Source organism: Pelobates fuscus, chromosome 7 (assembly GCF_036172605.1).
Source record: "Pelobates fuscus isolate aPelFus1 chromosome 7, aPelFus1.pri, whole genome shotgun sequence".
Classification (NCBI taxonomy): Eukaryota; Metazoa; Chordata; class Amphibia; order Anura; family Pelobatidae; genus Pelobates; species Pelobates fuscus.
This window is the reverse complement of record NC_086323.1, coordinates 25958584-25972047: the sequence shown is the minus strand read 5'-3', so window position 1 is coordinate 25972047 and position 13464 is coordinate 25958584. Positions and strand designations below refer to the sequence as shown.

At 47.9% G+C, this 13464-nt stretch overlaps 1 protein-coding gene across 1 annotated transcript in view; it reads left to right on the top strand.

Annotated features, from left to right (window-relative positions):
• Positions 1–13464, top strand: part of EPS15 (epidermal growth factor receptor pathway substrate 15) — a 124491-nt gene that overhangs the window by 38647 nt on the left and 72380 nt on the right. Inside the window, exons 5-10 of the mRNA XM_063427807.1 lie at positions 570–665; positions 900–965; positions 8275–8400; positions 9257–9316; positions 10444–10650; positions 11006–11151. Coding sequence (XP_063283877.1) covers positions 570–665; positions 900–965; positions 8275–8400; positions 9257–9316; positions 10444–10650; positions 11006–11151 — 701 coding nt within the window. The remainder of the gene's footprint in view (positions 1–569; positions 666–899; positions 966–8274; positions 8401–9256; positions 9317–10443; positions 10651–11005; positions 11152–13464) is intronic.

The window sequence follows — 13464 nt, the reverse complement described above, 5'->3', positions numbered from 1 at the left end:
CATATGGACTGTAATCTTGTCAAGATGACTGGGCAAGAAAGCTTAATATCATCTGATCCTGAAGCTTGTCTAGATACTATAATAAAAATATACAGCTGAGTTCAGCAAAATAGTGTCCCCAAACACCACCTCTCCAGGCCCAGGCCAAACATGAGACAAGGCGCAAGCAGGATACCAAACAGGCAACCCTCTCTAGGCCGGGAGGTCAGCCTCTTCTCCTGTCCACAGAACACACTTAGTCTAGACTTCAACACCTCAAGCTGTGTTGCTGTCTGGGAAGGACAGGATACAATCACAAGGGTTATAATTCTCTCACGGAGCTTCCAAATCCCAGATATGTAACCAGCTTACCACAATTAATTTACCTTAGCCCACTGATACTTGGCAAGTATCTTAGTAGCAATTTTAAAATTGAAAAAGCAGAAAGTCTCACAAGCTGCCTAACATGATTTAGGATAATATACACATTTTTAAGTAGATGTTGGTAATGTATCAATTGCATTTTCTTTAACCAATGAACCAATATAGTAATTTATGTAAATCTTTTTTTCTTTTTTTTTTTTTTTTAGGATTTTTTTGTGGCCCTGCAGCTTGTGGCCTGTGCTCAGAATGGAATGGAAGTGTCCCTCAGTGGTCTTAAAGCAGTGGTGCCTCCGCCCAAATTTGTAAGAGAATATAGTTTTACCCCTCTTTCTCCTGGGGCCTACCTTTCTTGGCTTATACTGGACTAGAAATACGCCTGTGGGCTTCTACAATGTGAGGTCCAGACCTTCCAATTTCTAACCATGAGACCCTGAATGTTATGCTGGTGTATAAATCTTTGACAATTTTATAATAATGTCCCTTAGCATCTAGAAGGATTAACGAGATTAATTACTGCATGTTTGCTTTTATTTTAGCATGATACTGGAAGCCCGTTGCTGGTAGGACCTGCAGTTTCTGCAGACGTTCCATGGGCTGTTAAGGTGAGTTTTCATCCATTCAGCATAGCTAATGACTGATGTGATAATGTCTTTGTTAGATTTATCATGTAACTCATGTGGTAAATAGCAGATTGCACTGTCTGCTGCTTGGTGTCCTAAATATCTCTGGATTAAATCTCCTGTATTGAATCAGAGTCTCGAGTTCTTCAGCATGACACCCCCGATATTGTAGAATTATTCTGTCTAACTAGATGTTCAGGGATGTTTTGCCTTCTCTTACCAGAATAGACAATATTGTCTGTTGTATGTTTCAGAGATTAAACCAAGTATCAGATATTAAAGGAAAAACATTTCCTTACTCTTTAAAAGCAAATCATTTTGAGTTTAGTGGATGCTTCCATGATCTCCTGTGTGTGCATATGTAAGTTTTAAAAGACTTTTGCAGGATGTCATCGGATATTGGACATCAGATGCCATGTTGTGGAGAGTTTCTGTTGTGATGCGTGTCAGTAAAATAAATCAATAAAAAGACCCAATAAACCACAGCCTAGGCTATGTACAGCCCCCACCTTCCACAGTGCCTTAAAATCGCCCACATGGCCTACAAATGGAGTTTCCCTGTACCCCGCAACAAAGGCATATCGACCTACTCCCAAGGTCCCAACTCAACCTCGACACATAGCGCACACCATGCCCTCACTTACAGGCTCACTCCAGACCACAAGCACATACGCCAAAACTAACTCTACGACCAGAATGGAAACTACTCTTTTTACACATTGCCTTTCACCCTATGTTGTTAGATTCTGCAAATTATCTTCACTATTTAAAAAATTGTGCCGTCACTCGAAATGCCATGCTATTGTTATACTTTATTGCTAATAAGCTTGCTATAGCTGTTGTGGCTATCCAAGCATGTTGTTAATGCATGCACAACAAAAATAAAGAATTAAAAAAAAAAAAAAAAAAAAAAAGACCCAATAAAGGGATATTTTCAAACGAAATAGAAATATTAAAGGGACACTATAGTTACCAAAACAACTCTAGCTTAATGAAGCAGTTTGGGGTATAGATCATGCCCCTGCAGTCTCACTGTTCAATTCTCTGCAATTTAGTTAATCACTTTGTTAATCACTTTGTTTATGCTCCCTAGTCACATCTCCATGCATGTGACTTGCACAGCCTTCCTAAACACTTCCTGTAAAGTCATCTAATATTTACACTTTCTTTAATGCAAATTCTGTTTAATTTAGAATTTCTTATCTCCTGCTCTGTTAATAGCGTGCTAGACTCTGCAGGAGCCTCTTATATGTGATTTAAAGTTCAATTTACAAAGCAAAGGTAAAAACTTTTAAAGTAAGTAACTTTTTCTGATTGAAAGTGAAACAATTTTTTTTTTTGTTCAATGCATGCTGTGTCAATCACAGCCAGGGGAGGTGTGGCTAGGGCTGCATAAATAGAAAAAAAAAAAAGTGATTTAACTGCTATAAATGGCAGAGACTTGAGCATTGAGACTGTAGGAGCACGATCTATACACCTAAACTGCTTCATTAAGTTAAGTTGTTTTGGCGACTACAGTGTCCCTTTAATATTAGCGGTTACATTTTTATTAGCTGTTACATTGTGTACTTCAGAGGCGGCTCTCTAATTAGGCGGTTTAGGCGGCCGCCTAAGGCCTCGCGCTGGCTGGGGCCTCGCGGCCGCCTAAACCGCCTGTTGGCAGAGTGTGTCAGGTCCTAGGTCACTGACCGAGGACCTGACACCAGGAGGGGGCCCGGCGGATTGCCCGGTATGCTGCCGGGTGCGAGGCCCCTCCTAGCTGCCCGGCCAGCCACCGCAGACACTGGTCTGCAGCTCCGCAGTGTGCAGAGCTGCAGACCATGTGACTCGCGAGAATTGGCCAATCAGAGCGTTGCCGCGGGTTACCACGGCAATGCTCTGAAATCTTGTGAGATTACACGGTCTGCAGCTCTGCGGAGCTGCAGACCAGGAGCAGTGGCCACCGGACCACCAGGGAGCCCACTGGACCACCAGGGAAAGGTAGGCTCTCCCTCCCCATCACCCCTCACCACACTCAGGCTCACCCCCAGCTTCACCACCCACCACCCTCAGCCTCACCCCCCATCACCCCCACCACCCTCAGCCTCACTCCCCACCACCACCATCACCCCCCACCACCCTCAGCCTCACTCCCCACCACCACCATCACCCCCCATCAGCCTCAGCCTCACCCCCACCACCCTCAGCCTCACCCCCACCACCACCATCACCCCCCACCACCCTCAGCCTCACCACCACCATCACCCCCACCACCCTCAGCTTCACCCCCCACCACCATCACCCCCACCACCCTCAGCCTCACCCCCCACCACCACCCTCAGCCTCACCCCCCACCACCACCATCAGCCTCACCCCCCACCACCACCATCACCCCCACCACCCTCAGCCTCAAACCCCACCACCACCATCACCCCCACCACCCTCAGCCTCACCCCCACCACCACCAGCACCCTCCGCCTCACCCCTCACCACCCCACCACCCTCAGCCTCACCCCCCACCACCACCATCACCCCCACCCCCTCAGCTTCACCCCCACCACCATCACCCCCACCACCCTCAGCTTCACTCCCCACCACCCTCACCCCCACCACCACCATCACCCCCACCACCCTCAGATTCACCCCCACCACCATCACCCCCCACCACCCTCAGCTTCACCCCCACCACCATCACCCCCACCACCCTCAGCCTCACCCCCCACCACCATCACCCCTCCTCAGCCTCACCCTCACCCCCACCACCATCACCCCTCCCCACCCTCACCATTACCCCCATCCCCTCAGCCTCACCCCCCACCACCATCACCCCCATCACCACCCTCAGCTTTACCCCCCACCACCATCACCCCCCACCACCCTCAGCCTTATCCCCCATCACCCACCATCACCACCCTCAGCCTCACCCCCCACCACCCTCAGCATCACCACCCTCACCATCACCCCTTCCCACCATCACCCCCACCACCCTCAGCTACACCCACCACCACCGTCACCATCACCCCCACCACCGTCACCATCACCCCCACCACCGTCACCATCACCCCCACCACCGTCACCATCACCCCCACCACCGTCACCATCACCCCCACCACCGTCACCATCACCCCCACCACCGTCACCATCACCCCCACCACCGTCACCATCACCCCCACCACCGTCACCATCACCCCCACCACCGTCACCATCACCCCCACCACCGTCACCATCACCCCCACCACCGTCACCATCACCCCCACCACCGTCACCATCACCCCCACCACCGTCACCATCACCCCCACCACCGTCACCATCACCCCCACCACCGTCACCATCACCCCCACCACCGTCACCATCACCCCCACCACCGTCACCATCACCCCCACCACCGTCACCATCACCCCCACCACCGTCACCATCACCCCCACCACCGCTACACCCACCACCGTCACCATCACCCCCACCACCGTCACCATCACCCCCCACCACCGTCACCATCACCCCCCACCACCGTCACCATCACCCCCCACCACCGTCACCATCACCCCCCACCACCGTCACCATCACCCCCCACCACCGTCACCATCACCCCCCACCACCGTCACCATCACCCCCCACCACCGTCACCATCACCCCCCACCACCGTCACCATCACCCCCCACCACCGTCACCATCACCCCCCACCACCGTCACCATCACCCCCCACCACCGTCACCATCACCCCCCACCACCGTCACCATCACCCCCCACCACCGTCACCATCACCCCCCACCACCGTCACCATCACCCCCCACCACCGTCACCATCACCCCCCACCACCGTCACCATCACCCCCCACCACCGTCACCATCACCCCCCACCACCGTCACCATCACCCCCCACCACCGTCACCATCACCCCCCACCACCGTCACCATCACCCCCCACCACCGTCACCATCACCCCCCACCACCGTCACCATCACCCCCCACCACCGTCACCATCACCCCCCACCACCGTCACCATCACCCCCCACCACCGTCACCATCACCCCCCACCACCGTCACCATCACCCCCCACCGCCCTTAGCCTCACCCCCACCGCCCTCACCATCACCCCCCACCGCCCTCACCATCACCCCCCACCGCCCTTAGCCTCACCCCCCACCGCCCTCACCATCACCCCCCACCACCCTTAGCCTCACCCCCACCGCCCTCACCATTACCCCTTCATCCTCAGCCTCACCCCCCACCACCCTCAGCCTCACCCCCCACCACCCTCAGCCTCACCATCCCCCATAACCCCCCCACCACCCTCAGCATCACCCCTCACCACCCTCAGCTTCACCACCCTCCACCACCCTCAGCATCACCCCCCTCAGCATCACCCCCCTCAGCATCACCCCCCTCAGCATCACCCCCCTCAGCATCACCCCCCTCAGCATCACCCCCCTCAGCATCACCCCCCTCAGCATCACCCCCCTCAGCATCACCCCCCTCAGCATCACCCCCCTCAGCATCACCCCCCTCAGCATCACCCCCCTCAGCATCACCCCCCTCAGCATCACCCCCCTCAGCATCACCCCCCTCAGCATCACCCCCCTCAGCATCACCCCCCTCAGCATCACCCCCCTCAGCATCACCCCCCTCAGCATCACCCCCCTCAGCATCACCCCCCTCAGCATCACCCCCCTCAGCATCACCCCCCTCAGCATCACCCCCCTCAGCATCACCCCCCTCAGCATCACCCCCCTCAGCATCACCCCCCTCAGCATCACCCCCCTCAGCATCACCCCCCTCAGCATCACCCCCCTCAGCATCACCCCCCTCAGCATCACCCCCCTCAGCATCACCCCCCTCAGCATCACCCCCCTCAGCATCACCCCCCTCAGCATCACCCCCCTCAGCATCACCCCCCTCAGCATCACCCCCCTCAGCATCACCCCCCTCAGCATCACCCCCCTCAGCATCACCCCCCTCAGCATCACCCCCCTCAGCATCACCCCCCTCAGCATCACCCCCCTCAGCATCACCCCCCTCAGCATCACCCCCCTCAGCATCACCCCCCTCAGCATCACCCCCCTCAGCATCACCCCCCTCAGCATCACCCCCCTCAGCATCACCCCCCTCAGCATCACCCCCCTCAGCATCACCCCCCTCAGCATCACCCCCCTCAGCATCACCCCCCTCAGCATCACCCCCCTCAGCATCACCCCCCTCAGCATCACCCCCCTCAGCATCACCCCCCTCAGCATCACCCCCCTCAGCATCACCCCCCTCAGCATCACCCCCCTCAGCATCACCCCCCTCAGCATCACCCCCCTCAGCATCACCCCCCTCAGCATCACCCCCCTCAGCATCACCCCCCACCCCCCTCAGCATCACCCCCCACCCCCCTCAGCATCACCCCCCACCCCCCTCAGCATCACCCCCCACCACCCTCAGCATCACCCCCCACCACCCTCAGCATCACCCCCCACCACCCTCAGCATCACCCCCCACCACCCTCAGCATCACCCCCCACCACCCTCAGCATCACCCCCCACCACCCTCAGCATCACCCCCCACCACCCTCAGCATCACCCCCCACCACCCTCACCCCCTCCTTCTCACATCACCCCCCTCTCACTCTCACTCTCACATTACCCCCTCTCACTCTCACATTACCCCCTCTCACTCTCACATTACCCCCTCTCACATTACCATCACCCCCCGCTCCCTCTCACATTACCATCACCCCCCCGCTCCCTCTCACATTACCATCACACCCCCCCGCTCCCTCTCACATTACCATCACACCCCCCCGCTCCCTCTCACATTACCATCACACCCCCCCGCTCCCTCTCACATTACCATCACACCCCCCCGCTCCCTCTCACATTACCATCACACCCCCCCGCTCCCTCTCACATTACCATCACACCCCCCCGCTCCCTCTCACATTACCATCACACACCCCCGCTCCCTCTCACATTACCATCACACACCCCCGCTCCCTCTCACATTACCATCACACACCCCCGCTCCCTCTCACATTACCATCACACACCCCCGCTCCCTCTCACATTACCATCACACACCCCCGCTCCCTCTCACATTACCATCACACACCCCCGCTCCCTCTCACATTACCATCACACACCCCCGCTCCCTCTCACATTACCATCACACACCCCCGCTCCCTCTCACCATCACACCCCCCCCGCTCCCTCTCACCATCAGCTACCCCATACACAACATAGGGTCTCAGACAAAAACGCAAACATGCTCACAGAGACATACATTCGCACACACAAGGATACTCTCTGTCAGACACACTCTCAGGCACATACACAGGTAGACAGTGCATCAATGTGTATATGTGACACTTTTTTGTTAGTGGGGCCTCATGTTTGCGTTTCGCCTAAGGCCTCATAAAGTCTAGAGCCGCCTCTGGTGTACTTATTAACATATGTTACTTATTTAATTTATTACATTTTAAAGACGGTCCCTTGACTATGGTAATATATTTAATCTGTCCATTGTGCTTATAAAATCACCAGCAAATGTATGGATCAGAAATGTACATGTCTGAGGGGTCCTTTTTTCTGAAATTGTTTGCTAGTAATTTGTGGCTTGGACAATGAATAGATGGGGTTTTACTCTCTGTGTAATGTCACAAGTTCTATATTTGTGACTTACACTAATGGTATCTGAATAATTCAAAAGCTGCTTTACAAATAAATAAGTATTCAAATTGTACACCACACTGGCTGCATTGAACAGATACTGATTTGGTTACTGTTGCCTAAAATATTGCATTCTCTTTGAATTGGCAACAATTCATGCTTTAGTTTAGTCAAGTGGGATACCCTTGAATGCAGCAATGTAGACGGAGTGTGTCCTTTTTTATTTACTAGGGATTTGTTCATATTATACAATAAGAAATTGATTCTAGGACATGAATTTCTTTAAATAAATGTCGAAGCCAAAAGTGGACTTAAATTACAAAGGGTTTTTATTTGAAATTATGTGTCTTGTAGGAACATTTCCATATTGGAAGCTTTCATATTGTCCTCTTAAATCACTCCTGCCACTTGGATGATATATTGGAACCGACAAGGGTTAGATAGACATATTTGATAGTTACTAAAGAGTTCCAAGTATCAGCATATTTTCATTGCATAGCCATAGCTTGTGGCTGGGGAAAAATATGTTGTTAAAAGCATTCTAAAAGGTGTTTTTTTTTTTTTTTTTAATTTGTTTTTTTTTTTGGGGAGGATTTCTATAGCAAGAGAGCATGAAACAATTTTTTTTAAAAAAATGTATGTATTTATTTATTTTGGTGAAATGCAACAGGTGGAAGAAAAATCCAAATACGATGCAATCTTTGACAGTTTAATCCCTGCCAATGGGTTCCTGTCTGGAGACAAGGTCAAACCTGTGCTACTCAACTCCAAACTGTCTGTTGAGGTCCTGGGACGGGTAAGCATTGTGTTGGTGTCACCCTGTCTGGCTGTAGATTTTCTGCCACCAGAAGTATAAAGTCACGGTTTTGATGTTTAGAGCGGTGATTAGAGCACTGTCAGACTGGTTTATCCTTTAGTGTGATAGATGCAGAACGGACTTTGTTACAATTGTTCAGATAATGAGGTGTGAGGTAAGGCTGTTACAGTATCTATGTAAAACTGTTATTATCAAGACCTATGAATAATACAGGTACAGTTTGCCCAAGCAGACCGAAGATATTTCTGGGGCCCAGATAAGGAGCTGTGCAAATACATACTATTCAGGTTTAATCATAAAAATACCAAGTGAATTTCATATTCAAGGTTCAAGTAGCCAAACTGGAAACATTCTCAAAGTCTGTTTTGCTTTTGGTTCAGCTTCTTTCATATTAAATTTGTAATTCACTTTAATTTCTCAATTTAGTAAATAATTGAAATTGCCCTTTCTTAAATTTAAGGACAGTGACTCTATATATAATGGTTTTGACCCCTCTGAAAATATACTTGGGTGCCCACAGTCATTGTTATGGGACCACCTTTAGTACAGTGTGCTTCCAAGTAACACATTCTAAATATTTGCAATACATATTTTACATAAGTGTCCCTTGGAAAATGTGAGCCAGTTATACTTGGATATATTGACTAATCAATTTATTGATATGTGTAATTATTTGTATATTAATGTACAGTGCATGGTCATGAAAGAAGCTATTTCACCTTTTCTTCCATTTTATCAAAGCTTTTCTGTTTTTACTCATGTTTTTCGCCCTGTACAATGCTGTCTAATATGTTGACACTTTTTAGAAACAATTCTAACATGATATTCTGTCCAGGTCTGGGAGTTAAGTGACATCGACCGTGATGGATTATTGGACCGCGATGAGTTTGCAGTTGTAAGTAAATGTTAATCCTACTGAGTTGTCAAATTAAATTGCTACAGTATCATCATTGTATAGCAGCCTATGTGTAGATGAGTTGTCTGTAGGTATTCTGTTTAGAAGTATACATTCTATGTTTTTGTTTATTTGCTATTAGTTTTTTAACGCATAGTGTACACCTCCCTTTCATTTTATATTCCCAAACTTTTTCTATGTTTGGCTTTTGTGTCGCTACTTTTCCAGTAATTGTATTTCTACTCTGGCTAAGCCAAATACAGTTCCTCCGCCATCACCACACTCGAGGATGGGACCTTGGATAATATGTAAGCACAGAGTTGCAGTGGTTATAGTGCTTTGACTGTGCCTGTAAACAGAGAAAAAAAACATTTGGCACTGGTGTTTCTGAAGTTTGTAGGCCATAGTGGTAAAATGTACAAACAAGGTGATGTGTGTTAACCTGTATTCAATAATAAAACCATTGATATAATGCAATATACAAGTGAAAATTCCTAAAGAAGGTAAGAGTGATAAATAGGTAAGAGTGATTGATTTAAAAAGAGAGAAAATGGTGAGAGCACTCAAATCAACAAAAATTATATTACCCAGATTAGGATCAAACTCTGCAAATGAACATAAATTGAAAAGACATAGGGTGATAACGTTTAAAACAAAACACTTAAAATTATATGTTGGTCTCACTCACATAAATAGAGCCACTTATAAAGCTGGCTCAAACTGCATGCCTAATAGCATTAGGCTGCTATTAGGATAGGACCTGCCGAATATGGGGTACTTTGACGTAGTTGGCAGGCTTATGCAATGTATGATCATATCATGTAACTAAACCCCCCATCATTTTTTGCCTAGGTGAGGCGTTTTTAAATAAAACTATTACAATCTCTAAGATTTGAAATCACTGTTTAGTTAATGAGCGAGTGCACTGGATTCTGTATTTTGTATATTTTGGCCCCAGCAGCACCCTATAATGTATGCATGTTTAGGTGAGTGCAGCCCTCTTGGTTTCTTGTATGTATGTATGTGTGTGTGTGTATGTGTGTGTGTGTGTGTATATATATATATATATATTTTTTTTTTTTTTATTCAACCCGCTCATTTAGAATACTCTACCTTGATTTTTTTAGGCAATGTTTTTGGTTTACTCTGCCCTTGAAAAGGAGCCAGTTCCCATGTCCTTGCCTCCAGCTCTGGTGCCCCCATCGAAGAGAAAACCAATTCAATCTGCTTCATCACCTCCAATTATTCCTCCACTTCCGATGCCACCTTCCAAAGAGCCACGTCACTCGTTGCCACCAGTTGGAATCCTGCCAACTAAAGCCCCAGCGACGCAGGTAGAGTACAATTAAATAATATTTGCTGCCTGTTTTAGAGTGTACTGTAATTATAGTTCACTCGTTGTGTTTAGCTTCATCATTTTCGTAACTCTGACAGGGTTATTCCATAACTAAGAATTGCTGGAAATTTAAAATGAATTAAAACATTTAGCAAAATGCATGTAGACATTGGATGCATCCACTTCCAATTGGGTGGCATCACTTTATGGCAATTGCCATAAAGTGTTGCTTTAATAATTTGTATCCCCTTTTGAAATGTATTGCCTTCAAATGGCCAAGTCACGAAGAAATGTTTCTAAATTTTACAGCAGATTACATCTAATGATTTTCTATAATCTCTTTTTACTTTTAGTGGGTTGTGTCACACACCGAAAAAACTAAATATGATGACATTTTCCAAAAACTAGACAAAGATATGGATGGCTTGGTTTCTGGAGTGGAAGTGCGAGAGATCTTCCTGAAAACGGGTTTGCCTTCAGGATTACTTGCCCATATCTGGTAAGTTGCCTTATTTGTTTCATGGTGACAGTATATGACAAATATTGTTTTACAAAGAGTCACTGGTTTATACTTTTTTACGATGTAGAAATCAGAATGTTACGTAAATTGATTAGATTAGCTAATACTATTTTTACGTTTGCAAACATCAAAACAAGACTTTGTGGCAGATCTTGCAAGATAGATGTCCACTAATATTTTACAATGAATTTCAATACTCATTACTCAAGAAAATGACCATAATGTCAGCTGTCAAATGCCTAACGGAGACTGCTGTAAAGATTCTCTAAAGGAGAACATTGACGTCAACAACATCTTAATATAATGATTCTTTCATTAAGTTTTTAAAGGAAATGATTGAAGTATTTGTAAAAATATAAAATAGAAAAGAAACTCGCCCTAACTTTACTATATGACCGGATCTTTCAGCCACATACATACACACACCTTGGGTCAGACAGCGTCTGAATATGACCGTTATTGGGTCTGATGATGTCACTGTGTGGGGATTGAAGCCAGGAAGAACATAGAGACTATATAGAGGTTTTCAAACAATGTCTGGCCCAAGGTGTACATATATAGCTGAATGATCCTGTAATGAACTAAAGGTAGGGATGAGATTTTCACTTAAAAAAAATAAAAAAATTCTTACACATAAATTTTTTTTTTTTATTGAGTTTTGCATACCAATTTATAAATCCTCGTCAATGTATGAAAGGAAAAAAGGATAAAGTATAATGACTATAACATACGGTAAATAAACTATAAGTGCTGAAACATTTTGTATAGGATATCTGCTTATAATTACTCTATAGCCTGTCTGAGAGACTTATGGACATAGGCAAGTCATTCATTAGGCCATGGCACAATTAGTCACTTGTAATAAGCAGGCATGTAGGAGCAGTCTAGTGTCAGCAAGCCTCCCTCCCAATCTGAATTGGGGTCTAGAGTGTGCTCTTAGTTTGCTTTTTTCCGGTCAGTGAAGTGCCTTCCCTTGGGTCTTTGTGCGTCTCATCTTGGGTGCTCCTTGGTGTTTCTACTTCTGCATGTCAGACTTTAAATTTTAGACTCTGCATTACCGTCTCAGGATCTTCGTCCGAGGAGAATGTAATAATCTTGTCTCATTGTGGGATTTGCAAGACACAGTCTGCTCCCCAGCGGTAACGGAACGAGTGGTCCCTCAGCGTCTTGGCCGCCTGAGCCAGTTTATGCTTCTCCACTAGTGTAGCAAACGGGATGTCACTGAAGAGTGACACTGACATTCCCTCAAACTTTGTCTCTCAGTATTCTGGAACGGCCCATAATTGCTGTGCGCACCGTGATGTCTCTGGTGGCAATGATTGTATCTCTGGGGGCTGCAGCAGCTTTGCGTACACGGAAGGCGGTAAGTATCATGGATAGGTCCAATCCTCCCTTTAGGCCCATGGAGGCTATCAGCTTTTGTGAGTAGGGCAGTAGTGCTTCCCCAGTTACCTCTTCTGGTATGCCTCTCAGACGGATGTTGCCACGCCTATGCCAGGCTTCCATTGAGACCACCGGGTAAGGCTCTCCAGGTGGCTCTCAGTGTTTTGTATTTGAGTGGCTCGTGTCTGTTCCCTCTCCTCTGAGCTTCTGTAGGAGAACTCCCACCTCCTGTTGTGTCTACTGGAGGTCTGCTTTCCATAGTGCACGCAGATCTTGGAGTAATTGTTTATTACAATAGTAATAGTAAAATTAAACAAAAACAGAGTTCAATATTCTAATTCCATATGGTTCAAATTATGATTTTGAACTTTGTCATTTTTTATAACATAAATTTGTTTTGTTTTTTCCTCTCTCTCTCCATCTGCCTCAATAGCTTACACCTATACTGGTAATGGAAGATGATATAGGTGCTGGTCTTTTTCTACTATATTTCACATTCATCTAGAGGGTGATAAATCATCTTCTGAGTCAGCTTCTGGGGAGGTCACATTTTTTCTGGGAGAGGCAAGAGGCTCCTCATCCTCTTGGGAATCATCTGATGCTTCCACCTCTTACCACACTGCAGGCACCATTTTGGGAGGTGCTGGCAGCACATGCTGCTCGAAGGAGAGCCTGATATCCGGTTGTTTGGGAGTCTTCAGAGGGTAAAATGTGCATTGCTTGCGCCCAGGTCTGCCATCAGGGGGTGACAACCATGATGGTTGTCATGGGCCCGGCAGCACTTGGCTGCCCCTGTGTAGCGGCGGAACTGCCGCCGGTGCACCTGCGCCGGGCCCCGTACGCTGATAGGGCACATCAGGTGGCCACCAGATGAGCCCTATATCTTCAGGGGCCTGGTCAGCGCTGCGG